At 35.4% G+C, this 12,660-nt stretch overlaps 1 protein-coding gene across 3 annotated transcripts; it reads right to left on the bottom strand.

Annotated features, from left to right (window-relative positions):
* Positions 1-859: 859 nt before the first annotated feature.
* Positions 860-4,493, bottom strand: LOC103449082 (probable LRR receptor-like serine/threonine-protein kinase RKF3). Of its 3 annotated transcripts, none has more exons than XM_070808329.1 (2): positions 2,256-4,487; positions 860-1,188 (listed from the first exon to the last, which is right to left on the bottom strand). In XM_070808329.1, exon 1 carries the CDS (start codon positions 4,259-4,261, stop codon positions 2,315-2,317), a length of 1,947 nt encoding a protein of 648 aa, XP_070664430.1. In that variant the 5' UTR covers positions 4,262-4,487; the 3' UTR covers positions 860-1,188; positions 2,256-2,314. The 3 variants fall into 3 exon arrangements, with proteins under 3 accessions (XP_070664430.1, XP_070664431.1, XP_070664432.1); XM_070808330.1 differs by lacking the exon at positions 860-1,188 and adding an exon at positions 1,221-1,634 and having other exon boundaries at positions 2,256-4,493; XM_070808331.1 differs by lacking the exon at positions 860-1,188 and adding an exon at positions 1,240-1,842.
* Between the last annotated feature and the right edge of the window lie 8,167 nt (positions 4,494-12,660).

Below are 12,660 nucleotides of genomic sequence, written 5' to 3' on the forward strand. Positions count from 1 at the left end.
TATTTTTTTGGTAGGAAAAACATATACCAAGAGAAACGTAACGATATATCACTTTCTTAATAAGGAAAATTCAACCATTGAACAACCATTCTTTGGAGAAAAAGTTCACCTTTGATTGTTAGCTTTGAGCTTCCTTACATGAACAAAAGCTAAAAAACAAAATTAATTGATTAAATTAAGGGAAAATTAATGAAAAGAATTTGCAAATTTTGAATTTTAACGAAAATGACAAAATAAAAGGTAAAATGAATAGTACCAGGATTGACTTTTTAGTGTAAAAATGTGGTTTTTCGTTAAAATGAACAGTACCAAGAGCTTCTCGTTAAAGTTCCCTTAAATTAAACTAATTACAAAAATTATAAAAAAAAAATATCAACTATGAGATCCTAATCATGTTAATGAAGTCGTTTAGATGTATTTTTAAAATAACTAAAAACACTTTTGGTGAAAATATTTCTGAGTTCAAAGGCACGGAAGTGCTTCCTGCAAAAAACACTAATTATGTACTTCTTGTACAAAGTACTTCAAGTGTTTTTCTAGAATTCTCTTACGTTTTAACTAAAAATTGGTTTAAAAAATATTTTCATAAAGAACACTTTCAATCATTTTAAAAACATTTTCAAAGAGTCATTTATCATATTCACGATTTCACCTTCTATCAGAATAGACAAAACATAAGGTTCTATTTCACTTTTCAGGGTTTACAGCCTTGCACCTTGAATTAAATAGGCAAGCTTTTGCGTTGTTCATTTTAATTTTCCCAACAGGATCCTCTCCGATTCGAGGATTTTGAAGATCTGTGAATTGTATATGTTCATCGTACATCGTATAGTTATTTTTTGTCAGATATTGTTTGTGTTTAATTTTAAATAAAAATATTTAAAATAATTTCTAACCGCATAATGTACGATGAACGGACACGATTCACGGATCCCTAGAATCCTCACAAAGAGGATCCGGATTCTTAATTTTCTATTTATGGTTAGATCTTATCTAACCCTCATGACGGTGCTAATAATCCACATGTTATAATATCAGCAGCTAATAATCTACATGTCACAATATCAGTGGACGACTAAGTTGGTATGTCGACGGACTTGGTATGTCAACAGAGTTGGTGCATCGGCTCTATTAGGGTGCACCCGGTGCAGGGATCAGACATTGACGTTGCTACAAGACTCCATTTGTCTGTAACCCAGAAAATAAGATAGGAACACAAATTCAAATGAAATGACAGAGTTGTTGAACTAGACATATCTAAAAGTAAAAATGTATCTGTAATCACAATGATAATCTAGTATTTGCGGTCTTCAGTCCAATTAGTCACGCACTTTAGACTTGAAAAGAATATCTAAACAGAAAATTTGATTGATGGTGGAAAATCTCCCCGCACATTTTTTCTTCACAAGTGAATGGTTCACACTTGAAAAAAAAAAATTTGGTTAAATCTCAACCGTTCAAACGTGAAGAAAAATGTGCGGGTGAGCAGAGCTCTATAGTGAGAAGGCTGTGGACCCAAGACATTTGACAAGTGAAGCTGCCTAATCATACTCCTACGTTTGAAAACAATTTGCATATACAGCAGATCTACCTCTCCCATACGCATTGACAGCTTTGAGACACCAGTGCCCACTCTGTCAAAACAAATTATAGGCAAAGATTAAGGGGACGGAGAAATTCTTATGTCCATCCGCCCACATATTGCGTCACACTTACAAGAGACGCGACGGGGGTGGGGACGTAAACAGGCAGCCGGAAGTAAGAATTGGTCCTTGAAAAGACGATTCATGTGTCACATGAGACAACCTACCTTGTACTGGTTTTTGATTTCATTGCATTGGACTGTGAAATAACAAATCGAACATATACATCAATACCATTAAACCAACCAGTCTACGATGACCGCTATTAATTACGCATCTTAGCATGTATTCATCCACAATAAACAAAAAGAACATCAGATCCTCGTAGCAAAAGGATAACATTTAACTACGACCCTACGATGTGAGGACGAAGTTGACATCTTCGGATTACGCTTCAATAACTTAAGTGTGACATTGACAAAGCTTCCATATTGGGTATCTTCTAGGGGCTCAAGCAACAGATGACAATGACAGTAATATATGTTTAATGTGTTCTATTTGACTTGAGTAAAGAATCGGGTTTGATCACACATCTATTTCATATTTACAGTGAGAAATTTCAATACAAAACCACACAATTTGCGCCAACAAAACAAATCAGGGTGAACATACCTATTAGTGAAACTGTCAAAGACAGTGTCGCTACTCCTTTCTTCTTCGAGTTAATTAACTCACAAGTCACCACCATTCTCTCTGGTACCGGAACTTTCCCCGTCTCTATTAGGGTTAGAATGTAGGTTACTATCGAATGTAAAAGTCTGAAAACCACCTGTAGTAGAGAGCTGGATTGAGCCACTGCTGCTATATCTTTCAATATCGTCAATATTTGCCACAAGGGGAATTGGTCTTTCGGGAATTGATGGAACCGATATATCTGTTTCCAACATTTTCACAGCCTGATCCATCGTTGGCCTAGCATACAACTGCGGATGAGAACAAAGAACGGCAATCAATACATACTTCTCTAGAACTTCGGGTGAACCTTTCTCCGGCATATCATTTTCAATAACATCCAGCGGTCTTCCTTTCCTCACCAACTCCCACGCCCAATCAGTCACAAGTGACGGTTGATTATCATCAATCACATGGAGCGCTTTCTTTCCACTCAAAAGTTCAAGGAGCACAACACCAAAACTATACACATCACTTTTATCTGTCAACTGCCCGTACAACGCATACTCTGGAGCAAGATAACCCATTGTTCCAGCCACCCTCGTGCTCAAATGCGTCATTCCCTCAGGTGTAAACTTGGCAAGCCCAAAATCTGCTACCTTGGCCTCGAATGTCTCATCCAAAAGTATGTTATTAGCTTTGATGTCCCTATGGATAATAGTTGGTTGAGCCCCGTAATGCAAATAAGCCAATCCCCTCGCAGTCCCCAGCGCGATCCTCTGACGAATAGGCCAACTAAGCTTGCTCTCAAACGAACCGAACAAATGGTCATGGAGACTCCCATTCTTCATCAAATCACACACAATGATCCTCTGGTGACCCACCAAAGGAGTAGTGGCAATGCAATAACCTCTCAAAGCAAGAAGATTGACATGCCTAACACTCGCAATCACCTCAACCTCGTGGGCGAAATTCGCGTCGCCAGCAGCCGAGCAGTTCTTGAACCTCTTCAAAGCAACTTCAGAACCATCATCCAGAATTCCCTTGTACACATTCCCATATCCTCCTCTCCCAATTATATTTTCCCTAGAGAAATTCTTAGTTGCAGCACTAATCTCCTCGTATTTAAACTTAATTAAATTAGTACTTCCACTAATTGAATCTAAAGCAGAACCTAATCCCTGCTCGATTTTATCACTAGCATCCTTTTTCCTCTTCCTAATCATAAATTCTTCATATTTATGCCACAAAAACCAAACGCCGCCGATCACAACCAGCAATCCGACGCCGCAAACAACCAATACAATCAAAATTACAGTCTTTTTCTTCTTACCGGAGCTCTTTGCCGGGCTTCTGAGCGAGAACAAGCACTCGGCGGTGCCCATATCGATCGGTCCGACAAAAGCCGCCACGTAAATGGCCGGGTACGCAGTGCAGGTGGAGACGTTTCCGACGGACTCACCGGTCAACCGCGAGGTCTGCAAGGACATTCTGGTGGTGCAGAGGGCGCAGGGCGAGCCGTTTTCGAGAGACTGGCTGCAGGCGGCGGCGACGTCGCTGAGCGAGGTGTTTCCCACTTGGGACTCGAATTGGGACCGGGTGGAGACGTTCGTGCATCCTTCGGAGATCCAGCTGGTCTGGAAGCCGCAGTTGGCGCGAATGTCGAAATTGGGGACGAACTCGTTGGCTAGGGATTGGTAATCGACCCAGCAGGACTCGGAGGCGTTGAGCGGGGGGAGGAAGTTGCCGGTGCGGCGGAGGTAATCGGAGTCGACGAAGCGGAGGCCCTGGACGAGGTACTGGCACTCGGTGTTGCGGTCGTAGCGTTTGCGGTTGCGGGAGCCCGGGTCGAACTGGCGGAGGATGGTGAAGTTGAGGGGGCACGGAACGGTGGCGTTTAGCTGGCAGAGGGATGGGGTGGGGAGGGAGGAGAGGAGGATGAGGAGGAAGAGGAAGAGGAAGGAGGAGGACATTACGGTCTCATAAGGGGCTTTTTGGATGGGCATACTGCTGCGGAGTAAAATTGCTTACTGCGGCGGAGAACAAGTGCCTACTGCGGCTGGATAATTTAGTCCAGCCAGCCAATTTGACGGTTGACGGAACTGGGGATGACTGAGTTGGAGCAGGTGGCGAGCTGAGAGAAAACGTTATTGCAGCGGTATTTAAAATTGGTCACACAATGTTAAGTGAGAAGACGTTGTTGTTGTAGTATCTGAAGCCGAACACATAATATTCCGTGGAAGAAATGACATTGTAACGATATTTTAAACGAAATATTAATACGAGTAAAACAAAAAAATGGTCAAAAAGAACCACCTTTTAACAACGATTCTCCTTCCAGAAGGTATACAAGTAGTCCTTCAGCTTTTTTTGCATGGAAGAAGATTTGAATTCTCTAACCTTTAATGGTAACGGGTGTCGAGGTTGTTTCCATTTTTTTTTAAAAGATATCAGTTGGGGCTTCATCACGTAGTTTATTTTTGGGGAATTGAGAAGATTCATAAAGGTATTTTAGCTTTTTTTTGTCATCATCGTATGATTTACCAGCGCCAGAAATCGAACGTAGGACTTGCTGTATGGAATACGAGGCTAGAAATCGTCCCAATTACTGGACCACTCCGTGATGGCTAAGGTTGTTTCGATTCTAGATTTTCATGAGCTTATCAACACGTATGAAACAACCTAAGTAATTCAATACTAAAAAATACGTAGTTAGATTGATTACAAAAGTATTTGATTGTATACATGCACATTCTTGTATATGCTCATTCTCTAATCTCTATTGTATTGTCAACTTCATACATTTTTTTACTTCTCATTTCAAGTAAATAAACATATCAATCTTCTCGATTGATGTCTTAACCTCAATCCATGCATAGCATATAGAATAATACATTGTAATAAAGTTCCACACGCTAAATGCATGCACCAAACTGTAACAAAACAAAATATTAGTGTCACGTTTAAAAAATAACACATGTGCACAATATTTAAATTCAAACATATTCAGTTAACCAATAAGTTATTTCCGAATGAGGATCCTCTTCGGATCTTCTTTGTGAAGATTCCGGAGATCTTTAAATTGTGTCATTCATCGTACATCGTACGGTCAGAAATTATTTTAAATACTTTTATTTAAAATTAAATATAAATAGTACCTAATGAAAACTAGTCGTACAATGTACGAACGATGAACGAACACAATTTAAGGATCTAGAGAGGATTCAGAGAGGATTTATTTCCAGCACTGTCTTACTTTTGGTTTAGAAGTCGTCTTCACTTTCCAAGTTGATTCCATACCTAACTTCTTGTCTTGACTTAACGATGTTATTCTATATTTTTATATTTACATATGAGTAAATTTACTTTTTTATATTTATATTTATATATATGGTAATGGGTGTTGAGGTTGTTTCCATTTTTTTAAAAATTGGAACTTTAACGAAAAGCATCCGGTACCGTTCACTTTAACGAAAAATCACATTTTTACACTAAAAAGTTAATCCTGGTACTATTCACTTTACCCTTTATTTTGTCCTTATCATTAAAACTCAAAGTTTTCAAGTCATTTTCATTAGTTTTCCTTTTAAAAAGAGATCAGTTAGGGCTTCATCATGTTGTTTATTTTGGGGGGAATTGGGAAGATTCATAAAGGTATTTTAGCTTCTTTTTTGTCATCATCGTATGATTCATCAAGGCTATAAATCAAACGCATGACGTGCTGTGTGGAATACGAGGCTAGAAATCGTCTCAATTACTGGACCACTCCACGATGGCTAAGGTTGTTTCGATTCTAGATTTTCATGAGCTTATCAACACATATGAAACAACCTAAGTAATCCAATACTAAAAAATACGTAGTTAGATTGATTACAAAAGTATTTGATCGTATACATGCACATTCTTGTATATGCTCATTCTTTAATATCTATTGTATTGTAAAATTCATACGTTTTTTTACTTCTCATTTCAAATAAATAAGCATATCAATCGTCTCGTTTGATGTCTTAACCTCAATCCATGCATAGCATATAGAATAATACATTGTATTGTAATAAAGTTCCACACGCTAATATGCATGCACCAAACTGTAACAAAACAAAATATTAGTGTCACGTTTAAAATATAACACTTGTGCACACAATAGTTAAAGTCAAAGATATACAATTAACCAATAAGTTATTGCCAACACTATCTTACTTTTGGTTGAAAAGTCGTCTTCACTTTCCAAGTTGATCTTATACCTAATTAGCATCTTGTCACGACTTAACAATGTTGTTCTATATTTTTATATTGATATACGAATAAAAATATTTTTTAGACAACGGAACATCAGCTCGAAAGAAAAAGTGCATAAATAATATCACAAGGTTACGAGATTCTAGTTAGATATACGAATATTAATAAGAACAATATGCGGTTACTGAAAATTCAGCACTCATTGCTTCTTTCATCTAATAAGATTTGGTCATGTGTCCAATTTGTGTTTACAATTTCAATTATTTGGACACGTGTCCAAATCTAATTAGATAGAAGCATGAGTGGTTGCTGAATTTTCAACAGCCAAGTATTGTTCTTATTAATAATAGACATGCCCATTTTCCATAACAATTTGGCAAATTATAATGCATTTTAATTTTTATTCAGCAGCCAAGTATTGTTCTTATTAATAATAGACATGCATTTCCATAACAATTTGGCAAATTATAATACATTTTTATTTTTAATCATATGCCGGTTAATTATAATTCAACGAGTGTGTGCTGTGCGTATATATTCCCAAATCCCGAATGCCAGCCAATGTGTGCTTTTTTTGTTTTCTAGTCACGGTTAAACGTTAGGATGCGTTCGTCTGTTTCGTATTTTCTACAACCACTTTATCACTGTGACTCAGCTCATGGGAAAAAAAATTGTGTCTAATTAGGACTAAGGCGGATGTATTTTGAGATCAAGGTAATTCTAAACCTTTTTAGAATTTGAAAAATATACATGTGAATGTCTTTCGATGACTCTTTGAATGTTTGTTACGAGTCCCTTTTATGCTTACCAAGTGTTTGATGTAATATTCGTCAAGCATATCTCAACAAGTTGTTCCTACAGCACTGGACAAATTCTCTCGATATCACTTATCAGGTTGCTTCGGCAAATGTCGTATCTATTAACATGTGCGCAACATAATTTGACTGACGACAACAAGCCCACCAAATGTTCAACGAAATGCCTCCGTAAATAAACTAAGAATAATTTGCGCGTTCACAATCTGTTTCTATCTAAAAAGCTTGTACTCTAAGTCTTTAACACTGAAACATCCCAAAATTAGAATCCTAAGTTCACCACTGCCTACTACATGTCTTAGTATTTCGTTGTGCATGTGATGAGTGAGACATATAGGATAATCGGTTTACGAAACTTTCTTCATCCGATGTGCAACGGTGATGGTATTCTTAATCAATTACGAAAAATAACATATAATATAATAATGTATGAGATTTAAGATATCATCTGGTTAGTCGTTCTCGAGTCACGAAGAGAAGACCATGTAAAACATTCGTATGCAAAGCAATTAAAATCAGAGTTGTGAAAATGGGGATGCTTCCAACGTAGCTAACCCTAGGCCCAATGGATTTAATATGTTAAAGTCGACAAGGTCTTTCGGCTGGTTTTTGGGCTTCTATAGATTGCAAGAAACTAAGCTTGATCTCTCTTTATCTTTTGTTCACCATTATTTCTGGCTGGATTGGATTATGATTAACCAAATCTAATTGTAATCGAAGTATGAATGAATGTTCTTAATTACTTGAGCTATAAACTTATTCGATTTTCAAATTAAGTTGAATCGAATTCGGGTTCGGTGAATACAATTGTATATTGCATACAGATTGTTCAAAACGAGGTTTGATAGACAACCTCAACATGTTTGAGGTACCTTGAAACTAGCTCAAAGAATTATTACGAATAATAAACTGCTTATATAATCAAATAAACAAGTCTCAATCAATTCACGTGGATTCTCAAAATAAAATTAAGTATTTTCTACGACTTGAGCTGCAAACCAGTTCCGCACCCAATTGTTTGTGAATCAACAAAAGCAATGCAAGTGACTTGGATTCTATCTAAGGGACTTGGATGCTCTCCCTATCCAAGATTTGAAGCTTTCAGCTCTCTTTTCAACTAAAAAGCCAGAAAGAGGAGAATCCACCTCTCACTACTCAAGTTGTTGTAAAATACAAGGAGGAACCAACTTCAACACCAAACTACTTCCAACTTGGCTCAACAATTATCTCGGCATCATACGCGGAGCAATTTTTTGTTGTAACTAAAACACCGTCACATAATTTTATTATTTCACTCAAATAATAACACGTATATATGTTTTTTATATCAACTTTATCGTCTACTCATATCATAACACGTTAAGACATAAATTTCTCTTGTATACGACCCTGATTTTATAATATTTATTGTTAATTATTGATCAAAAAATCGTTTTATGTCATCGCAAAAATGGGAAGAAAATTCCTTATCTTGTGATTGCCTCAATGCATCCCACATCACATGGACAATTATTTGATATCATCCCCACAAGGTATTGCGTGTGATATTACTAAAAATCCAAAAAAAGAATAATCTATGCTAACTTGCACACGAATACTGTGTCCTGCAATTTCTTGTTATCCAAGAAACAAATAACAAATATAAGCATTTGCAATGCAGGAGCTTAACTTATTTTTCTATTATATTTGTTGAGGAATTTAAATGGCTTTTTAGCCAAAATGGTCTTTGAGATTGGCTCACATTGTTCCTCACAATGAAATTTGGCAAAAGCGGTCCATGAGTTTGTCTATCGTAAATCATTTTGGTCATTCCGTGAAAATTTTTGTTGAGATCCTCGTTAAATTGTCACGTGAACGACCACTTTTTTAAAAATGTTTTTGTTAAACCGACCCATCCACTTAATGAGGATATTGACAAGTTTTTCCTAGAAGGACCAAAATAATTTATGGTGGACAAACTCAAAGACAACTTCCATCAATTTTCATTGCCAGAGACTAAATTGAAGAGTTACGTCAATCTTAAAAATTATTTTAGCTAAAAAAAACCTCTTTTATTTATTACGCATGCAGAAATTCCATTGACAAGTTTCGGAGAATAATCTTGAATATCCCAGATTATTCTGATATAGACATTGCTAATATGTTATTAAGCCATGCATCCCTTGTTGATCCTTCATAACCTAATTAGCTATTTTAATTTATTTAATTAATTAAAATGTGAACTTTCAATACCAGTACTCCGTCAATCTTTTATTTTTTTTAACAAACGAGACGATATATAAAGATTTTATAATGCAGTTAATTATAGTGTCACAATAGACCTAAGTACATAAACGGGGATAAATCACAGCTAGGAGAATAATTTTTCATTAAAAATACTGAACCTATCTCAAATATATGTCGCTTTCACTATTCATGTGAATTGAAACTAAGACTTATTTTACAACGATTTTTTTTTTCTGTTATTTTAAGTTTTAATGTGAGAATAAGAGAGTTCGTTGGTCAGTTAGGATATCTGACCCTGATTTAAATAAGCTTGGATTGAAATTCCCCACCTACCGGAATACATAATTTAGAGCTGTCTCTGAATCATTTCGACATAATTTTTATTTTTCATAAAATTATATTATTACTCATGGATTGGTGGTATGATCTATAAGCTTAAGAAACAAGCGACTCTGTAGGATTATATATAATTAGTTATGCATCAAACTATATATATATATAGCGTGACAAACGGGTCGTGTCATGTCAAGTTCGTTATCTTAACGGGTTCTTAGCAGGTGACGTGACTCGATTAATAAACTGTTCATGTGGTTTCGAGTCGGGTTAAGGGGTTATGCAAGAAATTAATTATCATGTCTAATGTCTAGATCTAGCAAACGATATCTTATTGGATTCATAACAGATGACTTGACTTTACTCGTTAATGGATCCTTAATGCATGATCCAATAACGATCCACTCATTAACAGGTTGATCCGAAACTTATTACTTTCGTATCGTTTTATGTTGGCTTATCAAGTCTTACAAAAAATTGTCAAGTTTATGTAAGACAACATTAAAATGTATTAATATTGTATGATGGGTATGATTAGTTGGAACGATTTCTTGATTTGCGATTGAAGATTGTCCATAATCATTCTCATAATCTAAATTCCTTGCGTGAGGGTTTTGAATATTTCATGCAAAGTGAACTAGAGTGATCATTGCATTTGAAATTATTACAAAGTCACTAACGAAGTGTTCATCGGGTCGAAACCAATAATATTTAGGCTTATTAATTTAATTGCCCGTTGAAAGTTGAAATTGTTATTTTCAACTCATTTCATCCCATTTCACCTCATTTTGTTACAAAAACGTTAAATTCAAACCTAATAAATCATTAAATTACCTTATTCTATTTCATGAATGATAATTTGTTTCGCCAAGAAGATCGGTCGACTGAATTGAAGGGAATGATGACAACAAGACAAAGAGCTGTTAGAGAGTTCATAGAGAGTCTTACTTTTGAAAGAGTCTCCTTAGCATTTCTCTTAAAACAAAATAAGAGAACTATTATTAGCACTTCAAAAAGTCATTACGCACTCTTAACAAGTGTATTTTCTTTTTAATTATAAAAAATTTGAAATGCAAAATAATTTTTTTTTAGTGCTAATAACAATTTTTTAAAATAAACAACTTTTACAACAAACAATTAATAATTTTCAACGTACTTACGTGGTACGAAACGCCATAGTGGCAATGACCTTTTGCCATGTAAGTCCTTCTCATGAGTTGAATATGAGATCTCTAACTAAATAAAGACCGAATTCTACTATATCAACTAATCATGTGCGGATAATGAGAGATTTTTCAATGTGCTTGAAACCCGAGACAGTATGTTATATGTCATTATAGAAGTGGAGATAAAGTTTCTTTTGAGTGTCCCTTTATTTGTATAATCATATATGACGTATGTACTCGTATTACAGACTTTTAGCAGATATAGCAGTATAGCTCTTTAATCATGGTATGCTCCACACAAAAATCACAAAGCAATGCGATATACCACCTTATAAAGTCTTAATCATGGACCAGTATTGCTTTTGCTTCTGTACATAATGATTATTATTTTACTAGGATTGTGTGTTAATTCTATATTTATATTATTATTAATTATTAATTAGGCACCAACCATCAACCATCAGGGATAAGCTAGGTTACCAATCCTATCAAGTTCAACTGAATTGACTTTGGGCAGTCTTATGCAAAGGTCCACATCACTATTAGATAGGCACACCTGTATGTGAAGAAAATTTTCAGTGTGCCGGGTGTCGGGAACACAACCATGTACACCAAATATAATAATACAATTAATTGAAAACTTAAAAAAAAATCTTTTCGACTAATTTTATTATTATTGATGTACGGAATCATTTATTGACACATTACAGAATCTCTCATATATATGATGATTTTTTATCAACAGGGCACGCTAATCTTAAGAAAACGAAACTAAAACGGACTAAAACCACACAAATATTAAATAACCCGTATAACTAAAAATTAGCATAATCGTATGTAAACTTATACAACCAAAGGTCCAAAACCCTAACTTCAAGAGTGAAGACTGCCACAAATTGGCACCGCTTAGTGCATACTAAGAGTCCGTTTAGAATTACTTTTAGAATGACTAAAAACGTTTTTGGTAAAAATGTTTATGAAATCAATATTTATTAAAAATTCAAATGAATCCTGTAAAAACACTTTAAGTGCTTTATGCATGAAGCACTTGATTTCTGTCATTTTAAAAGCACTTATAAACGAGCCTTAAATCCACGCTAGGGAAACTTGCCCAAAAATAAATTAATCATATTCTCAGTAGGTATTCCCATAACCAATATTGTTCCTTTAGAAACAAAAAAATCCTAAAATCTTTAGGATTAGTTTTTACTTCAATTTATTTCCGATCTTGAATTACTACATCATTAAGGATTCCTAGAGTAATAAAGCAATATATTTTCTATCTAAGCCCTTTATAAGTAGTTACATTCGGTAGGTTTCACATTGTTAACCAAACCTTTGTGTACTTCATCATACAAGAAGACTTTGAACTTGAGAGATATTTTAATATCGGGAAGATAAGCACTGTTACACTAAAAGCTAGTTGGTAACTTGGTATTCAACGCGTACTTCTGCCGCATAAGGTAATCATAATCTTTTTGTTAAATTCTAGTGTCGACTGTAGAACACTTTATCCGCGAATTCACATTTATATCACAAATTTGATTCTCTCATTAGTTTACATCATCTGCATCCACAATATGACGAGAAAATGCAACGTATATTTGTTTTTTTTTTCCTTCTTCT

The sequence above is a fragment of the Malus domestica genome, chromosome 11, assembly GCF_042453785.1.
Source record: "Malus domestica chromosome 11, GDT2T_hap1".
Lineage (NCBI taxonomy): Eukaryota > Viridiplantae > Streptophyta > Magnoliopsida > Rosales > Rosaceae > Malus > Malus domestica.

Excerpts from the sequence above, each read along its gene's own strand:
- LOC103449082 (XM_070808329.1), bottom strand. The coding sequence starts at position 4,261 with ATGCCCATCCAAAAAGCCCCTTATGAGACCGTAATGTCCTCCTCCTTC.